At 32.5% G+C, this 21,791-nt stretch overlaps 1 protein-coding gene across 1 annotated transcript; it reads left to right on the forward strand.

Annotated features, from left to right (window-relative positions):
• Nucleotides 1-1,937: 1,937 nt before the first annotated feature.
• Nucleotides 1,938-10,454, forward strand: LOC114303922 (disease resistance protein At4g27190-like). Its single transcript, XM_082889834.1, has 2 exons — nucleotides 1,938-5,607; nucleotides 9,726-10,454. The coding sequence occupies exons 1-2, from the start codon at nucleotides 2,020-2,022 to the stop codon at nucleotides 10,452-10,454; spliced, it is 4,317 nt and encodes a 1,438-aa protein (XP_082745960.1). The 5' UTR covers nucleotides 1,938-2,019.
• Nucleotides 10,455-21,791: the final 11,337 nt, after the last annotated feature.

Here is a 21,791-nt window from a genome sequence, read left to right on the forward strand (position 1 = left end):
TTCAATACGGTGATTGTATTTTTAATCTATGTTTTTTTTTAAGAAAAATAGATTGTATTCATTTTGTTCACATAAAGTACACAATATTGATGATGATGATTAGATTATATTTTGTAATTGGATTTTTTAGCTCATTGTATTCATTATGCCTTTTAACTATTAATTAACTTAATTCATGATTGGATTTTTTAACTTATTATGTTTTTTGAAAAAAAACATAATTGCATTTTTTAATTACCAATTGATTTCATTGCATTTTTTTTTTTTAATGAGCAAAAATGTGATTGTGTTTTTTTGCACTCCATTTTGATCACACGGTGATTTTATTTTTTTAAATGATTGTGATTCTTTACATTCCATTTAATCTGTGTTTTTTGAAGAAAAAAAAAATTGTTTTCATGTTTTTTGAATACAATCACGTGGTGATTGTATTTTTCATCTATGTTTTTTGAAAAAAAAATAAAAAATTAGATTGCATTCATTAGGCTCACATAAAGTACCCACTATTAATGATGATTAGATTGTATTTTGTGATTGTGATTGAACTTAATTTAATTTTTAATACGGTGATTGTATTTTGAATATATCTTTTTTGAAAAAAACAAATTGGATTGTATTCATTAGGTTCACATAAAATACCCATCATTAAAGATGATGATTACATTGTATTTTGTAATTGGGTTTTTTAACTCATATATATATTTTTTAATTTTAAAAATGGTTGTGTTTTTTAACTATTAATTAACTTAATTCGTGATTGTGCTATTTTTTTTATTTTTATTTTTTTGATTAGATACAATGTTAACATTGTGGTCAAAGACAATACTGGTTTAATAAATTTCATTGTTCAAGATAAACAGATAGAGTTTATCTTGCAATGTCAACCATCATATTTGAAGAATATGAGATCAAAGGTACGAAACTATACAATTTATTATAAATAAATTATTTCTACTTTTTCAAACACAATGTTATAATTCCAAAATTTTACAGGATAATGGAGTTAGAATGATTAAAGATTATATTGCGTCATGCCAAGATCGTGCCTATACATTTATCATATTTGTACCAACAATGCAACGTCAATTAGATTATGCATTGTGTGTAACCTTTGTTTTAAATATAGATTGGTCTGAAGAATGTGTATACCTTTTAGAAGGTAAAAAAAATAGAAATATATAATATGTAAATATAACATTTTTACTTTATAATATTTTATAAATACATAATATATGTATTGTTTATCAATTATAATACTAACTATCATGTTGACAATGCAAGAATATTGATGGAAGACCACAACAATTTAAATTTTAGTTATACTTTGTTTTATTTATTAAGTAAATTTCAAACAAATGTAATAAATTCATAAATTTATTATTTTAATTATGCAATGTCAACATTTTCTTTTAAAATGATATAAATTTTACATTAACAATTTAAAAATATGTTTGACGTAATCATAAATAATTTTATAGACTAGTTTTATCATAAAAATATTTTCTTTTAAAATGACATATAGTTTACATCAACAATTTAAAAATACGTTTGACGTAACCATAAATAATTTCATAGGCTAGTTTTATTATAAAAAAATCGATTAAATTATGTGTGAGAGAGATTTGTGATACTAAGGCCTCCTGTGTTTAATCGATTTTTAATGATTAAATTTGTAATCTTTTAGTGGGCTTTTGACTTTGGCAGTCTATAAGCCGCCTCTGTTTTTTGATCGGCCATATGCTTCCTCTGTCACTCGCTCCTTTTGATATTCCTATCGCAGACAGATGCCGTGAAAAGAAGGCTTTTAAGTTGCTGCTACCATTCTGTTTGATATCCGGTACAATTATCTGCTCTGTTTGTTGCTGTCTCGTTTTTGTCTTTTTTTTTTTAAAAAAAAATTATTTACATAAATATTATGTTCACCTCTGATTTGATAGGCTTGCTCATCAATTTTTTTTTTTTTTTTTTTAGTAAAATTGGTGTATACCACTTAGAAGGCATCCATCAGCTCGAACCTTGATGGAACCAACTTTTCCTTCATGGCAGCGCCGAGGGTTTGGCTACATGCCAGCTTGCTCATCATTTGCCGATTATATTTTTTTAGAAACATACTTGTTTGCTTCTTTCCTTTTTGGTCTAATGACAGATTCTTTCTTTTTTGGTCTAATGATAGATAAACTAACTTCAGGTAAATTGTGGGATTTGTGTTTTTTTGGAGTCCATAGTGTACTTTTTTATTGCTTCTATGATCTGAAGAAGACAAAGCAAAGGAAAGGAAAAAATTGGTTTGAAAAACAGTTAAGTGAGATTTGGTTCAGAACTTTAGAAGGACTGGGTGGGGCGATTCATATGACAGTCGTGGAGAGGAACATTGAACGTCTGAAAGATAAAGTGGAGACGCTCGTAACTGTGAGAGATGATTTGCAACTACAAGTGGATGAGACCGAGAAAAATGGGGAAATTATTAACAGTGCTGTTGAGTCATGGATAAATCGTGTGACTGCGGTTACTGCAGAAACAGAGAGACTCATCCATGAAAAAGAGGAATTTAAAAAACGGTTTTTGGGACGGTCATGGGATTGGAATGGAAAGTTGTTGCTGTGGAAGAAAGCAAATGGGATTGAAGATGTTGTGGATGAGCTTCAATATCCAACACCTTCTTACAAAAATTTGTGTAAAAGGGCTGAGTCCAGATCCCGTGGGGTATCTTTTGGTCATATGGCAGTCGTGGAGAGGGACATTGAACGTCTGAAAAATCAACTGGAGACGCTCGTAACTGTGAGAGATGATTTGCAACTACAAGTGGATGAGGCCGAGAAAAATGGGGAAATTATTAACAGTGCTGTTAAGTCATGGATAAATCGTGTGACTGCGATTACTGCGAAAGCAACGACAGAGAGAATCATGGATGAGAGTGAGGAAGTTGAAAATGATTATTGGGAGAATTGGAATAGAAAGTTGTTGCTGTGGAAGAAAGCACAAGGGATTCAAGTTGTTGTGGATGTGCTTCTATCTACGAGAACTTTTCACAGAGTATCACACCCTGCACCTGTCGTCGGGTTAGTGTCTATAGTACCCACAGGCAGTTTTGAGTTCAATTCGCGAACATCCACTATGAAAGAGGTGATGGAGACACTTAGAGATGATGAGATCAACATCATTGGAATATGTGGAATGGGCGGTATTGGCAAGACGACAATGGTGAAAGATGTCGCCATTAGAGCAAAAAATGAAAATCTATTTGATGAGATTGTCATGGCAGTAGTCTCTCATAGTCCAGACTTGTGGAACATTCAAGGTCAAATAGCAGACAACTTGGGATTTAGATTGGGGGAAGAAACTTTATTTGGAAGAGCAACTCGTCTGCGTCAGAGACTAGCAAATGGTAAGAGAATCCTTCTTGTCCTCGATGATGTTTGGGAATGGCTCGATCTTCAGGCCATTGGGATTCCTTTCTGGGGTGAGAATAGGGGTTGCAAAGTTGTGTTGACGTCACGAAGCCTGGATGTATGCATAGGAATGGGATCCCGAAAGAATATTGAAGTCAAAACCTTAGCAGGGGAAGAAGCATGGCATCTTTTTAAGGAGATGGTTGGTGATTCTGTTGTTGACACTCCTGATATGCAACCAATAGCTGAACAGGTGGTAAATGAATGTGGTGGTTTACCACTTGCACTCGTTACTATTGGAAGGGCACTAAAACATAAATCGAATTCTGTTTGGACTGATACACTTCGACAATTAAGAATGCCTGGTGGCAAAAGGACATTAGGAGTGAATGCAATGGTTTACCAGGCCCTAGAGCTAAGTTACAATTATTTACAGCATGAGGAGGCCAAGTCTTTGTTCTTGCTATGTTGTTTATATCCAGAAGATTGTGATATTCAGATTGAAGATTTGGTTAGATTTGGAATGGGGCTACAACTTTTTGAAGACATCAATGGATTGGGAGAAGCAAGAGATCGTGTACGTGCATTGATTGATCAGCTAAAAAGCTGTTATTTGTTATTGGATAGTGACAAGCATAAAGATGACTGTATCAAAATGCATGATGTAGTGCGTGATGTTGGCATATCTATTGCATCTGATTCCTGTGGGAAGACTGTTTTTCTGATACGACATGGTGACAATTTGAGAGGATGGCCAAAGAAACATACATACGAAAATTACACTTCCATTTCATTGATGTCAGGGAATATCGTAGAGCTACCAGAAGGGTTAAGATGTCCACGACTTAGGATGCTATTGTTAGCATGCATGAATGATTCACTAAGAATACCAAACGGTTTTTTCGATGGAATGAGAGAATTGCAAGTTTTAAATTTGGAGCTTATTTCCATTCCATTGCTGCCATCATCACTGCCATTCATGAGTAACTTGCATACGATTTGTCTTCAAGGTTGCAAGTTAGATAACATAACTCTAATTGGCGAACTATTGAATCTGGAAATCCTTAGCTTTCGTGATTCCTTGGTCGAGGTTTTACCAGAAGAAATAGGAAAACTTGCTAAATTGAGGTTGTTAGATCTAACAGGATGTCGTCATCTTGAAAGAATAACACCGGGTGTCATATCAAGCCTAGTCCAATTAGAGGAACTGTACATGATGGGCAGCTTTAGCAATTGGGAAGCTGACAATGGAGAAAGCAAAGAAGGAAGAAGAAATGCAAGCTTGAGAGAGCTACAGTCCTTGTCCGATTTGAAAATATTAGAGGTTTATATACCCGATGCAGTGTTATTGCCAAGAAACCCTCTCTTTGCAGATCTGACGAAATACAAGATACGGATAGGTGATAATGGCTGGTGGAGCATGTTCCCATTCCAAAAGCATTTGTTATTGAAACTCGACAAGAGTATTGCTTTACATGATGGGGTTAGTAAGCTATTGAAGTGTACTGAACTTCTAAGTTTAAGAGGGAAGGGCTCAAGGAATGTGGTGCATGAGTTAGTTCAAGATGGCGTCCAGCACTTGAAGTACTTATCAATTGAGTCTTGTGATATGCTTTTTTGTCTTGTTGATACAACGGATTTATCACTTGATTCCAGTGCTGCTATTTTCCCTATCTTGGAGTCATTAAACCTTGATGATTTGCGTAGGTTAAATGAGATATGCTACGGCCAACTTCCAGAAGGGTCCTTTGGGAAACTAAGAACATTGACATTACAACACTTACCTTCTTTGATGCATTTCTTGCTGGAAGATCCAGCTCAGACTACTGTCTCCCTCCATAATCTGAGATCTGTTGAGTTAGATCGCTGTAACGGCTTGCAAAATCTCTTTTCATTGTCAATGGCACGTGGGCTTGTGCAACTTCAAGAACTTCGCATATCGCATTGTGAAATGATGAAAGAAGTTATTTGGGAAGGAAGAGGAGAAGATGGGCATGCAACCAACAAGATTGAATTCCCCTGTTTAGAATACATGGCACTTATACAACTAGCAGGCCTCACTAGTTTCAGCAGAGGAATTGACAAGATTGAGTTCCCTCAACTGAAGAAATTGCACATCAAATGTCTACCAAAGGTCAAGAGTTTCTTTCCCAATGAGAGTACACAACATTCAGCTGAAAACTGCAATGCTACCTTGGAATCTATTTTCCCCAAAGAGGTGTGTTTATTTGTTTTTCATATTATCTATGGCGCTGTTTGGGAAGAGCCGTTGCAGGCTATACACTTTTTACTTAAAAAAAAATAAAAAAATAAAAAAAAATAGCCTCAGCTGCCGTGACAGTGTAGGCTGTGCCTACACTGTCAAAGTGTCAAATTTCTACATCACGTGGGAAATTACAATTTTGCCCCTTCACATCAATTTAAAAAATTATAATTTTAGGGACAAATTTGTCATTTTAACTTCAAACATCATTTCAACACACTTTTCAATACAACAACTCAAATAAAAATCCATCTCATCTTCCCAAACACAAAAACTAAAATAGCCTACTAAAATAGCCAAAAAGCCAAAAAAGCCTCTAAAATAGCCACTTCCCAAACGAGGCCTATATATTTTTCAAAAACAATAAAATAATCACAAAGTTCTTAGGGGAACAAATATCTACATCTTTGATGCATCTATCTGGTGGTTACTTGTCCCAAGCTTTTGGTTGGTCTTATTTGACATCCCACTAGTACAATACTATAGTTTTCATTTGTCAACATCAGCCTGGGAATAAATAGCAAGTGGAATGTGTTCCACATCGCCTAAAGTTGCCCCTTCTGTGCTCGTTATAAGGCTCTAGTTTCCTTTTTTTTAATACCTGGCTTTTAAAGAGAAGTGTGGACAGCTTTTCAATTGAAATTATGTATAACAAAACTGGCCTTATAGATGCTAACTTGCTATACAAAGTTTGTATTTTAATATCTGACTTATGCTGTTAGAATTTTGGAGACCCAAAACCAAATGGCTATAGGCACCTCAGGCCCAGGACGGCCAGTGCCCCCTTTCAAATTTTTGAAAATCATTGTTTTACGAGTAGTTTTTACTGTCTTTCAATTTACCCCTTCTAAAATCTTATATATGCCCCTTACTTTTTCTCTTTTAATCATCAAAAGCCTTTCAAGTTGGCCTCCCTCAAATGTTTATTTGATCCCTATACACACATATATATATTTGCTCTCAACCTCTCATTTCTCTCTGGTCTTCCTCTTCTCTAATATACATATGTGTGTGTGTGTGTTGTGTGGATTAAGTCACCAATTGTCCCAAAAACTTAACCTCTTAGGAAATGGGCCCAACAATGTGTATCAAATTATCCAACAATTTGTTGTACAATACCCTTGTTTTTTACACATACAACATTTTTGGCCTTATACTTTGTTCCTCCTGGATCAATCACTAGCTATGAGTGGAGAGACCTATAGACTAACGTTCTGTTTTGTATTTAAGGATTTGAAATGTGTGGATTTGACATTAATCATTCAAAGGGAATGGCTCAAATTTAGTGTTAAATCTCTGAATTCAAAATTGAATTAAATAGCTTATCATGATGGATTTGAAATAACTATATTAGAGTAAATATTTGAAATCATGGTAAGATTCTCCTTCTAGTTGCAAGGATCCTACTAATTAATTCCCTAGCTAACTGTTTAATAATGTTACAAAATTTAACATCAATTCCCTTGATTTGAAGTCCACATCCATCCCAATAGACAGTAAATGAACTAAGGTTAAATGGCTTAGAGAGGTGATGTGATACAAGTTTCTGATAGTCCCTTGCACATGTGGCCCAGTCGTTGCACGTGGAGGTGATATGTAGATGAAAAAGACCTGTGGCCAATACTTGGCCCACAATACCACCCAAGACTCAACTCTCATACCATGTTAGAAACTTGCAAGCATCCAACCTAATTCAATTGGCATTAAATTGAGGGGTTTTAAATTATATAAACCCAGCTTGGGTGGCTTAGAGAAACAATATGGAACAAAATGCTATGACACTCCCCTGCACATGCGCCTTAGTCGCATCTAGAGATGTTAAAGAGATGAATGAGATGAAAGGAATAGACCCGGGGCATAGACTTAGCCTGATAGACCACCCAAGACCCAACTTTTATACTATGTTAGAGTTTTGGAGGCATTTAACCCAAAACCAATTGACATTGGGTAGATCCTTGGAAGAGTTTTATAAACAAAGCTTGGGCGGTTTAGAGAAATGATGTGGGATAACTCTATAACACAAGATAGCATCATAAAAAGGGCATTTTAAAGATGAAATGTTAAAAGCTATTTAGTAGAATCTCTTTAGAATTTAAAAAGTTTAAATCTTGTGAAAGAAAATCTTAATTATATGGGTAAATTACAGTCATCTCCCCTAAGGTTTCTGACAATTACACCGGTCTTCCCTACTTTTTCTTAAATTGCACTAACCTCTCCCAAGGTTTACTTTAACGGTTCTTTTTTCTTTTTTTGGGGAAAAGTCAGTGATTTGTTGTTAGATTAGCACATAGGGGGATTTCAATTTGGTTTGTATAATATTTGAAGTGATTATCTGTAAATTAATAAAAGAAATCAATTAATCATTTGGTAAACAAATTAGTATGAATTATTGAAGCCAAATGAGAAATATAAGAACTTGTATGTATGTAATGCAATAAATTATATATTAATACTACTCAAATAATTACATGTGGTGTCTTAATTTGATTTTTATTAATTTAAATAGTGAGACTCATCAATTTTATCTTAGTTTTTTTAAGACAACTAAATTGTATGGCGTCAAGTATTGATTAAAAACTACCAAATAACTTCTTTTATATTTAATTAATTTTTTAATTTGTGTAATCATTACTTTTGTGGTGATCAAACCCACAAATATCATAACTTGTATATATATGAAGGGTGTGTACCATAGCATTGCCCTATATATATTTATAGTCAAACCATATGAGTGTTTAGAAATAAATTATTTAATACTACTCAAATAAATACATGTGGTAATTAAATCCATGTGGGTATTTATAAATAAATTATTTAATACTACTCAAATAAATATATGAGGGTGTGTACTCAAACATTATCCTATATATATTTATACTCTAACCATGTGAGTATTTATAAATAAACTATTTAATACTACTCAATTAAATACATGTAGTGTCCTAATTTGATTTTTATTAATTTAGATAGTGAGACTCGTCAATTTTAACTTATTTTTTTAAGACAACTAAATTGTATAACTTCTCTTAAATGTCCGTAATTAATTTTTTTAATTTGTTTCATTATCACTTTTGTCATAACAATAGGTCATTCTAGAATACACACCATTTTATGTATACCATATACATGTAACATTTGTGGTCTTGAGATTCCTAACAATTACACCTGTCTCCCCTCCTTTTGAAATTACAGTAACCTCCCTTGTGACTAACTGTCCCATTAACACCGTTAGTCACAGGGGAGGTCAGTGTAATTTCAAAAAAAGTAGGGGTGACCATTGGTTAAAAGTCACAAGGCAACCACTTTATGCACTATGCTAAAAGTTAGGTATGTACTCAATCTTTCCTCTCCCAAACACACATTAATGTGTACTAATTAGGCCTTTTATTTTTAGGCAAGTGTAATCATCGTAAACCTCTGGGGAGGTGACTGTATTTTACCCTAAGTATATTTACAAAAATATGTTCATAGCATTACAATTTAGAACAGTGTGAAAATGTTTCAAAACTCCCAATATATAGATGTACTTAATCATTTGAACACTTGGCATGAAAAAATGATTTTAAAGTAAATTATGGGATTTTCAGATAGAAGCTCAATGCATATCACATTGTCACTGCCTTTTCTATTGCTGCCATCCTGCTGTCCAAAAAAGTATGCATAACAAAGCAACTTTCTAGTGCTAGTTCTCGTGTGATGACATCATAAGAAATAATAATGTGAAGCGGACGCAGCAGTAAATCATTGCCTAACCCAATATGTTAAATCTACAAAGAGGGGTGGAATTCATTGATGTTTGACAAATGGGGGCCGTGCTGAAATGTAATTTATGTTTGTGGAGACAACAATTAATTATTATCTCTGTGGACTGTTCTGGTGTAAAAATATAGTTTTGGGCCTTCCTGGAGAACCTAGAAATTGTTGCAACTGATTGCTCAGGATCCACAAAATCCAAGCCCTGCAAATTGTATTAAAATGACAACCTTATGACCCTACTCAACTTGTCTTCAAGTTAATAGAAGTTGAATGCTAATAAGACTAGATTGTCCTTTTAACTATCTCTCACTTTTCAGGTTGCATTTCCTAGCTTGGAGGAATTGGAACTTGGTGGATTGCTAAATGCAAGTGACTTATGGTGCAGTGAACTTTCGACCAGGTCATTATGTAAATTAAGATTCCTCATGGTGGAAGACTGTCACAGATTGGTAAAAAATGTTGTTCCAGCTCATTTATTAGAAATGTCACCCAATCTAGAAAAAGTGGAAATATATAACTGTGATTTGGTGGAAGACGTATTCGGAATTGGAGGCCAGCACGGACTTCCCCTTGAAAACATACGAATGCTAATTGTTAGATGTTGTGACAAATTGAGAAATCTGTTCTCTCCTTCCATTGCTAGAGGTCTCGTGCATCTCCAAGAACTAATAATAGATGATTGCTCAATGATGGAAGAAGTGGTTGCGAATGAGGATGGCGAACATTCAGCAGGTGGTAGGATTTACAGTACTCTGTTCCCTCAATTGAAGCATTTGGAACTCAGAGGTCTACCTTCACTTGGGAGATTTTGCCATGTTATTCATGACTGGGAAATGCCATTTTTAGATCACATGGCTGTCCTTAACTGTCCTAAAATGCAGACTTACTCTCCTGGGTTCGTGCATGCCCCAAACCTACAGTGTGTGAAAGTGGAAGAACAAAATTGGTGGGATTCAAAAGGAAAACGAGTAGAGTGCATCTGGATAGGTGATCTCAATAAGACCATACAACACCTTTTTGAGAAGGTATGTTGTTCCTACTGTTAATAAATACTTGCTACACATGATGACCACCAACCCTTCTTTTCTCTTCCATTAAGTATGTTTTTAGGTAATCTTAATCAGGAAAAGTTCAAACCTAAGAAGCATGGACACGGACACGTGACACGAATACGATACGGACACGCCGACACGTTAATTTTAAAAAAATGCAGGACACGACACGTGGAGGACACGCATGAAATATATAATTTTATATATTTATTATATGTTATATATATCAATATATCATTCAAAGATAATAAAAAATGCAATATAGTACTAATTCCTATAAATTTATATGTTTTTTGTTTTATTATTGTATCTTAAGTTATTTTGTTCAAACTTATAATTAGTTTCACATATGTATAATCAATAGACACATGTGTTTAAACAATTGACACGTGTATCCTCCAAGTGTCCAAAGAGTATCCGGGTCTTTAACAATATTTAAAAAATAAGACACGTTTTGAAGAGTATCGGACACGTGTCCTAAGAGTGTCCAAAGAGTGTCGGTGTCCGACACGGACATGACACGGATACGTCACCTTCTTAGAAGTGTTCGTGCTTCTTAGGTTCAAACCATATTTTGCTGAATTAGATAATTGGCACTCGCAAGCTTTTGGCAGGAGAGAACCAAAAATGTTTTACATTTTCACAAATGAAAATGTGGCAGCTGAAAATAGTGCATTTTGCCAATAGTTTATACGATTAAAAGGTTCATCTAAAGTAAGTTTGTAAAAAAATATTTTGCATTTACAATTTACTTCCCCGTAGTTACAAGATTTTCAAATACAAAAGTTCCTTTTACTCTTGTGAAGTCTTTCCAAATGTGGGCTCACCCTCTAGGGTTCTCTCTTAATTATTTAGGGGTAAATTACACTAACACCCCCTAAAGTTTGGTCCAATTACATCCCACCCCTGACATTCTGGAAATTACATTTTTACTTTTATGGTTAATAGTCTCATTTCACTTATGAAGTACGGGTACTCCAAATGATGCCCGTACGAGTACCGAGTACTTACCGGGTGTAGGTACACGTACCGGTATGGCGGTACGTGTACCGGGTACGCTGAATATATGCCGAGTACAGCAAATACATTGGGATACGTCGTGGGTACAAAACTGGTATGGCGAGGTATTTTTTTTTTTTTTTTTGGTAGCTACTGGAATTTGTTTCAGTCGTTATTATTCTTTTTTCAATTTTGAAAATATTAAGTAATTTATTTTCAATACCCTTTACCCATGAGTCATGATTTTGCTCTCTTTGACATCCTATTTTAGACAATCAAAAAAGAAAAATAAAGAATTATATAACTTTTTAGACAAACTGTTCTCTTTTTAGTTTTGATATTGAAATTTTGATTTGTATGTTAAATGTTTAGCTATAAATTAAAAAAAAAAAAATTGACGTACCGCAACTGTACCCGTACCCATACGCTATTTTTTTAAGAATTTGTCGTATCGGCGTACCCACACCATACTTATACCCTTATCTATACCCGCACCCGTGCTTTATAGCGTTTCAGAAACCCCCCTACTTATATAAAAGGTAACAACTCCTAGTAAAAAAACAGAAGAAATTACATTAAAAAAAAAAAAAAGTAAAGCAAAGCAAAGTAAAAAAATAAAAACAGAGGAAGTAAAACAAAGTAGGAAAAGAGAGAGTGCATGAGTTCAATATGTTCATTCCGTCTAAATAATTACAATGACAAGTGGGCTAGTGTAATTTCCTAAACGTCATAAGTGATATGTATTAAATCCAAACCTCAGGAGGTGTAACTGTAATTTATCCATTATTTAAATATAGCACTTCTGTGTATTAGAATATTAAACTATAGAATCTTGACCGGCAAAAGTACTCCACAGGTGGATGCAGCAATTAGTTTTCTTTTCTTTTATTTTTATTTTTTTTTTGGCTTTCTATGATGGTTGTCTTTGCATAAAATTATGCATCTACAATACAAGAGATACTAAAGGATCAAAATTGTAGAGAAACATAATTCTTTAAATTAAGAGGATCACATAATTCCCTTACCCCTGTGTTTGAATGAACGAAATTTGCGATTAAATCTTAATTCTAAAAGTGAATAAATAGTATGTAAGAAAAAATTTACTCCCTTATCATTTTTATGTTGACAATTTCATTCTAAAGATTGAGTTTGTATTTGTTTAGCTAAGTAGAGTCCTAGAGTAATTCCGTAGTTTAAGATTGAAGATGCACATTCGCATTGCATTTACATCACTTAAGTTAGTTTTATCTTGATTAATATAATGGATTATTGGTTTATATTGGGTTCATGACTTATAGATAATCATATTTGGTTCGATACATTTGAAAAAAACTGAGCATCAGTATGTTGCTTCTTTGAAGCAGGGTTTGACCTTTCAAATGCGCACAGTTTCACTGACTGCATGGTAGCTTTGTTTTGCTGGAACGGTGCTTTGTTAACATTGGAGTTCTCTAGTAGCACTTCCACATTTGAATGTCGGGCTGGTTCATTTGAACAAACATGGTTTTGTCTTGAGCAAAAATATGTTCTTTCAATTTATTTTTCTCTACTATTAATATTTGTAAATTTTTGTTTCACTTTTTATAAAATAGTAAGTTGTAGACCATGGTAGCTGATTTCTTATTTTCATGTATGTCTATATTTCTTCTATTACTTACATTTTCACATATTGTTTATCAATCAAAACCTTATCTTCGAGCATTCCTCTTTTTGCATAGCAGCAAGAAGAAGAAGAAGAAGATGAGGAGTAGGAGGAGGAACAATAACAAATAGTAAGTTCTATCTGATTTTGTAGTTTCCTAAACCTTTTCTTTAAGTTGCTTGTATGCAATCAATTTTTATTTTTTGGTTTTTGTTTCAGCAAGATAACAAGAGGCAAGTTCTGTCTTTTTTCTAGTTTCCTAAACCTTTGCTACAAATTGCATGCAAACACACATTTTTCTTTTTTTGTTTCAGCAAGAAATAGAGGAAGAAAAATAAGATTAAGAAGATAAGAATGATGACAATAATGATGATGGCAATGACACAACAATGGTAACATTAATGATGACAATGAGGATGAAAATTGATGGTGGTGAAGATCTGATGACAGCAGTGATGACAACACTAGATAATGTGGTTGTTCAGCTCTCTAATCATTTTTCCACGCCAGTAGAGCATTTACAATTTTTCATATAGAATCACATGATTTTTATTTTTTCTAATTTGATCAAATAACAAGTTTGACAGTAAACAAGTTTGTGTGCTTATATGGTTGCATTTTTGCTTAAATTGGCTCTCGAATTAAATTGGTTTTCTATGATTTGATATAACTTGAAGGTTCCTAAAATATTACTAAATTGAAAATTGGTATTTAATGATTTGGTTGTCATTAAGATGTATTTGTAATAAAAAAGGCAACGCCCAATTAGTACATTGTATGTTTGGGAAGGAAAAGATTGGGTACACACCTAACTTTTGGCATAGTGCACAAAATGGTTGCCCTGTGACTTGAACCCATAACCTCAAAGTTATTAGGCCAAAGTTTTACCATTGAACCAATGGTCACCCCTATTAAGATGTATTTGTAATAATCCATAAAAAAAAATGTTTGTGAGGCCCACATGCTTAAGTTGTCGTTATGGTTAGGCCCAATTTCATATGTGTGTGCGTGTGTGTGTTGAACATGCATTTGCCAAACAAGGTGTAACATGTGCTAAAACATGATTATTTTGTGGATTTGTGATTAATTAAGTTTGTTCATGAAATTAGTGTAATAATCTTGGCATGTGGCCCCTTATGGGCAAGACACCTCATGCATGCTACACTTAGTCCTTGTATCGTGCAATGCATCAATACTTTGACACCTTACCCATCTGTTACATCACATGTTCACTCTTGCTAGAAATAAAAGAATTAGTGTTCAAGTTTTTCATCTTGTCTTGCCCACTGAATTATATATATATATATAGAGAGAGAGAGAGAGATTTGTGGGAAAACTCAAGAATAAATTTAGAAGAAATTCAAGAGGAAATTTGAAATATAAACCCAAGGTAAGAAATCTAATTTCTTTGTTAAATTCTTGCATTCTAATTAGTCTACTTTGGATCCTAAAATAGAACCCTAGGTGGTTATATCATTTTTGAGAAATCTTGAAATGAGACCTCAAGTTGCTAATTACTTGCATACTATGACTACCTTTTTATATGGTTTGAGTTTTGTCTCTCTCTCTCTCTCAGCACTTCCTATATTTTCAAAAGTTCTCTATATGTTCATCTTAGTGGAAATCATGTTTCTTGTTTTAAATTCCGAAATTTGTTTCTTGCTATCAACACTAGGAAATGGATTTTATACTATTGTTAAACAATTGTGCTTTTACTAAATGCTTCTTTACGGCATGTGAAGCCGCTCCAGGAATTAGACTACTCACTGATCTTATTAGCTTACTCGGTGTTTCACCATTTCAAGTAATAAGGCTTGAGCGCGGGATCATTAGCTTACCCATTGTTTCACCATTTCAGGTAATAAGGCTTGAGGAGGTGATCATGGAGCTTCCTTGGACCCTTTTTGTATATGTCAAAACTCTCTTTGTTCATGAAGACTTGGCTTGGCTTGGTGTCTTATTTATGCCATGGCTTGTATCATGTTTTGAGACATACTTATGGTGAAGGTATGTTTGTGTGTATACCTTCTTTCGCGTATGGTGGCCACATAGTTACCACCTAGTCATAGATCTGAATTCCACAGAGGCTGGGGTTCGGGTCGTGACAATGTATGTCTATAAAATTTTGCTCTTTTTTTTTGGGAAAAGCAGAACGGATGTGTCTTAAGTCTTTACGAATTGAACTTGTCTATGGATTGCTTTCATTATTGTTTCTTAATACATGAGGTTAAATGTTTTGTTGAAGTTGCATTTTCAATAAGTCTTTACTAGCATATCATTCGTGCTATGCACGAGATTAAATTTTTAAAAAAAAAAAAAACTATTTATATTATGTCAAACATATTTATAAATTGTTAGCATAAAATATATGTAATTTTAAAAGAAAATATTGACATTGTATAATTAAAGTAATAAAAATAAGAATTTATTACATTTGTTCGAAATTCACTGAATAAGCAAAACAAAAAAATAATTAAAATCTAAATTGTTGTGAGCATTCCATCAGCATTCCTGCATTGTCAACATGATAGTTAGGTAGTGTTTGGTTATCATATTTGGTTAAATAATCACAAAAAGACAAAAAAAAATCAAAAAATCACAGAAAGCCAAAAATCACAAAAAAAAAAAAAAAAAAATCCACTATTCCAAAGCTAAAAAGTCAAAAATCCAATCAAGAATACCAAACAAACAAAAAAGTCTCAGGCTAAAAAGTCAAAAAGGCCAAAAAGCCAACTAAAAAAGTCATTGCCAAACAAAGGCTTAGTATTATAATTAATGAACAATACATATATTATGTATTTATAAAATGTTATAAAGTAAAAATGTTATACTTACATTTTTTTTTTTTAACCTTCTGAAATGTATAGACATTCTTCTGACCAATTTACATTTAAAAAAAATAACCGTTGAACTAACTACAATCACATTTTTCTCTTTGTGAGTGTTTATATTTATCTAACTTCAATTATATTAAAAAATCAAATTATAATTTTTTTTTTTGCTAGACCAAATACAAATAAAAAAAAATGAGATAACTTCAATCATACAAATCACAAATATTTTTATGCTATCTAACTACAATCATATTTTTTTCATAATAAAAAAATAATTATAAAGAAGAACCATTAAAGCAGTAAATAAAACGATTAAATCACATTAAAAAAAATCATTGAACAAACTACAATCACATCACATTTTTCTCATAATAAAAAAAATAAATGAAAAAAAAGAACCATTGAACTAACTACAATACAATCACATTAAAAAAAAGAACCATTGAACAAACTACAATCACATCACATTTTTCCTATAATAAAAAAAATAAATGAAAAAAAAAGAACCATTAAACTAATTACAATACAATCACATTAAAAAAAAAAAAAAAACTATTGAACTAACTATAATCACATTAAAAAAAAGAACCGTTGAACTAACTACAATCACATTTTTCTCTTTGTGAGTGTTTTTATTTATCTAACTTCAATCATATTAAAAAATCAAATTATAATTTTTTTTTTAGCTAGACCAAATACAAATCAAAAAATGAGATAACTTCAATCATACAAATCACAAATATTTTTACGCTATCTAACTACAATAATATTTTTTTCATAATAAAAAAATAATAATTGTAAAGAAGAACCATTAAAACAGTAAATAAAACAATTAAATCACATTAAAAAAAATCATTGAACAAACTACAATCACATCACATTTTTCTCATAATAAAAAAAGTAAATGAAAAAAAAGAACCATTGAACTAACTATAATACAATCACATCAAAAAATAGAACCATTGAACAAACTACAATCACATCACATTTTTCTCATAATAAAAAAAACAAATGAAAAAAAAAGAACCATTAAACTAATTACAATACAATCTCATTAAAAAAAAGAATCATTGAACTAACTACAATCACATTAAAAAAAAAAAAAAAAAACTGTTGAACTAATTACAATCATATTTTTCTCTTTGTGAGTATTTATATTTATCTAATTTCAATCATATTAAAAAATCAAATTATAATTTTTTTTTTACAAATCACAAAAGGAGATAACTTCAATCAAAAGAACCATTAAAAGAACTATTAAAATAGTACACAAAAGAAGAAATTGCTAAACCAAATACAAATTATAATTTTTTTTTTTTTGGCTAGACCAAATACATCAAAAAATGAGATAACTTCAATCATACAAATCACAAATATTTTTATGTTATCTAATTACAATTATATTTTTTTCATAATAAAAAAAAAAATTGTAAAGTAGAACCATTAAAATAGTAAATAAAACGATTAAATAATTATGAGGGGGTTTTAATCAAATCTCCCAAAAGGCATGGGGATTGAGAGAAATTAATAAATGCTGAGTTTTTTTTTTTAATCAAAAAATTAGAAAATTAGGATTGAGATATTGGAGCTCCCACAAGACTTGTGGGTTAAAAATCCCCTTTTGCTTAATATATAGTATAGATTGATAGATAGATATATAGATATAGATAGATAGATAGATAGATAGATAGATATAGATATAGATAATATAATATAGATAGATAGATGTGTTGAAATTTTCAATGAATTTTGTTTATGCTGGTCTTTAATGCATTAAAGTTTAATTATGATGGAGTTTTGACCAAATCTCCCAAAAGGCATAGGGATTGGAAGAAATTAATAAATACTGAGGTTTTTTTTTTTTTAAAATCAAAAAACTAGAAAATTAAGATTGGGATATTGGAGCTCCCACAAAACTTGTGGGTTAAAAACCCCTTTTGCTTAATATATAGTAAGTATAGATGATAGGAGCCTATTTATTGTCTTAATATTTCCATTTTTATAATACTATGAAGAAGAATACTTCAAACATGTTTAGTTTTACCTGCAATTATCTACAAATTACAAGTGTTGGTTAAATTCAAGAGACACTAGTGAGACTTGAACCCAGATGTTTGGATTTACTGTTTATCTTAGAGTCTAATCAGAGCTGCTGGAGAGCTCTAATTAGAGCACCAGCCGTACAACTCTAATGAGTTGTCATGAATTTAAAAAAAAAAAAAAAAAAACACAGTGTAGTAGAAGACAAAAAAAGAGGGAGAAAATGACAAATTAGAGCTCTTTTAGAGCTTCTTTTTTAGAGGTATGAATCATTTTTCGTTATGCAAATTACTTATCTTCTAAAAGTGCTCCTTTTTTTTTCCTTTTTTTTTTTTGTGGGTGCAAAAAGAAAAACACAAAGAAACTACAGAAAAAGATGTACAGAGGCTCACACCCTAGCATAAACAATCCCAACCATATCTGCAACTAGCAGCGGCCTAATGGTATTAGGTGGGCAGTCCATCACTAGTAGGTGCTCAATTTGATTCTCTCCTGTATGAGCTAGAGCGGTTGTGCATCTATTGGCCTCACCAAAGACGTGTTGTGAGTGCAATTCAGGGCGGCTTTGGGTACAAGTCAACAAAGTCATCGCTTTAGATCGCAAAAATTTAACTAAAAAAAAGGCCATAATTTTTTTTTAATTATTATATTAGCCCATAAAAAAAATCTCATTGTAATTTAAAAGGTTTCAACAAAATTCATTTATTATTTAAAGCTAATAGATGGTTGATATGATAAATTATTGGGAAATTTTTTTTAGGGTCCTTGGTATTAAGATTTTATAACATAAAGGACATTTAGTATTTTCATAATGTCTAGGTCCCTCAATATCAATCTAGAGAAATTCTGGACTTCCTAAGAATTTCTCTGGGTTCAAACTAGAGAAAATTAAAATTTCTTTGAGTTCAAACTAGAGAAAATTAAACATCATAGAGAAAATTAAACAAATTTCTCTCTAAGTTTGTTTTATTGAGTGTACCAAACAAACAAACAGTATAAATACACACATATATACATATGACTTCACCAATTTTACTCCATTAAACTTCACTAAGTTATAAATCAGTGAAGAGAGAGAGAAAGAGAGAGAGAGATAAATTTCTCTAGGTTCAAATTAGAAAAAATTAAAATTTCTCTGAGTTCAAACTAGAGAAATTCAGAGAAAATTGAACATCACAGAGAAAATTAAACAAGACAGAGAAAATTAAACAAATTTCTCTGAGTTTGTTTTATTGAAATTTCACTGAGTGTGCCAAACAAACAAAATAAACGAACAAACAGTATAAATACATACATATGACTTCACCAATTTTACTCAGTTAAAATTCCCTAAGTTTTAAATCAGTGGAGAGAGAGATAAATTCTACAATGTTCCTTGTATGTCTCACTACCTCCTCTGATCCGAGACTCGCACGCATAAGCTGGAGGATTTAGCGATAATGGTGCCGGCGAGGAAGCTCCGGTCTTCATCTGATTTTTATTTGATCCAGTACCACTGTCGATCTCTATCTCTTTTTTTTTTCTGTTCACTGTCTGCAAATCTGTGTCTTTCTCTCTAGAAAAAATGATGAAGACTAGTAGGGAACGAACGGCAATGCCGGACAGTTGTTAGAGCAAAGGTCCGCTTGGATCTGAGCGAACGACAATGATCTCTTCGATGCCGAACTTCGCGATGATGTAGCTACAATCCGAGAAGTCGAAAAGAAGAGCTATGATGTTGTGGCCATTGGCGGTGGAGAAGACAAAGAGAAATGAAGGGTGTAGAGAAGATGCGTTGTAGAGGATCTAGAAGATCGAGACTACTGCTTTAGAGAGAGAAAGAGACACATAGAAGAGAGAGAGAGAGAGAGAGAGAGAGAGAGAGAGAGAGAGGAAAAAAGGTGAATTTAGCAGAGGAAGAGAGAGTTTAGAGTGTGAGAGAGAGAGAAAAAAAAAATGAGGTTTGATTTGAGAGAGTCAAATTTCTTTGTGATATATAGGTGTGGGAATTGAGGGACCTTAGACACCATAAAATAATATTGTGAATCTCTTTTATTACTAAAAATAGGAGAGAGACCTTAGAATAATTTTTTCTAAATTATTTAAAAATGATAGATAGTTGTTTTTTATCAGAAGAAACCAAAAAACTTATTGATGTGATAAATTGTTTGAAATTATTGAATGGTTATTTTTTAAATTTATATATAGAATACAATTAATTATACTACTTGCAGTTACTCTTTTCAAATTAAAGTTAGTTAAATCTTACCTTTATTCAACTATGTCTAATGAAAGATTAAATGGATTAGAAATTTTATCTATCGAAAATGATTTAGCTTATAAGTTAGATTATGTAAACTAGATTAGTAATTTTATAGCTAAAAATGCCAGAAGAATGACGTTTAAGTAATTTTTGTTACAATTTGTTTACTTTTTATTTGATACTTCAACATAGATTATTTTAGTCGTTTTTCTTATTGTAAACTTTAATGTATACTGGAAGTAACCTTTATATGAGTACTATCAAATACCAAAAAAATTAAGACACATAATTATTTTTGGGCAAATTACTTGGAAGTCCTATTTGAAAGAGGAGAAGTCTATTTAGTCTTACAAACTTTTGGATACTCTTAAAAGTTCACTACATATTTTTCTTATTCGTTTTTCTCTACGCATTCGTTCTTCTCTGCTTCTTTCTCTTTTTGATTTTTGAAGACTGGTGACCACGCCTTACTACTTCTCTTTCTCTTTCTGATATATAGTCATTCACGACTGACGACTATCATTGATTGGGGTTCACCGGTAAACACTGACTCTTTACTTTACCCTTACCGACGGTGAAGTAGACAAATTTCTAGTGAAAAAGATGAGTAAATCTACTCAAATCTAATGTAAATCTACTCAGATCTACATCAGATTCGATTAGATCTTGAAAAATCTAGAAATCCCCTAGATGTTAATTTGTGATTATGTATCAATTTTAAGCAATATATAACAATCCCAATCAAACAATCAAGACAAATCGACACAACGATTTTACGTGGAAAAAACCACAATTAGACACCTCCAATTATGATAAAAAAAAACCACGGGCAACAGCCACAAAACAATCCACTAAGAAGATATAAAGGAATTACACAGGTATACTCTCAATTACCTAGCGAATCCACGCCCGAATTGAACCAACCTCTATGTGTCTCTTCCAACCCCGTCTTCACCTCGGAATTGTCTTAACGATGAGCCACTTCAGAATCCACCAAAGCTTCAGGCTTAAATTCTTCAGAATCCACTGAAGAACAACTCTCTCTTTTGTGCAGAACAAACAACTAATCCTTTGATGTATACTCTTTAAGCCATGAGTTGAATACTCAATCAAAACATCAAAGAAAACTAGCCACTCCAGAATCCACCAAAGCTTCAGGCTCGAATTTTTCAAAATCCACCGAAAAACAACTCTTTCTTTTATGTAGAACAAACAAATAATTCTTTGATGTATACTCTTTAAACCATGAGTTGAATACTCAATCAAAACATCAAAGAAAACTAGTAAAATATCCCCAGATATAAACCCTAGAACCCAAGAAGAAAATCTGGAGAAGTAATACTAGATTTGGACTGAAACATGTATTTATAGAAAACTGTCCTGCGATCTCCGCTCGAGCGTTGGATTAGCCGCTCGAGCGGACCTACGTTCGAGCGCGAAAAGTTCCGCTCGAGCGGGAAAAAACATATCGTAGTATTTTTGCAGGCGATCAAACTTCTGAAACCAAGGATTCTCCGCTCGAGCGGGGGAATGTCCGCTCGAGTAGACAGGCAACTTGGAATGCATTTATGCAT

The sequence above is a fragment of the Camellia sinensis genome, chromosome 10 (genome assembly GCF_055761805.1).
Source record: "Camellia sinensis isolate YWXY chromosome 10, ASM5576180v1, whole genome shotgun sequence".
Lineage (NCBI taxonomy): Eukaryota > Viridiplantae > Streptophyta > Magnoliopsida > Ericales > Theaceae > Camellia > Camellia sinensis.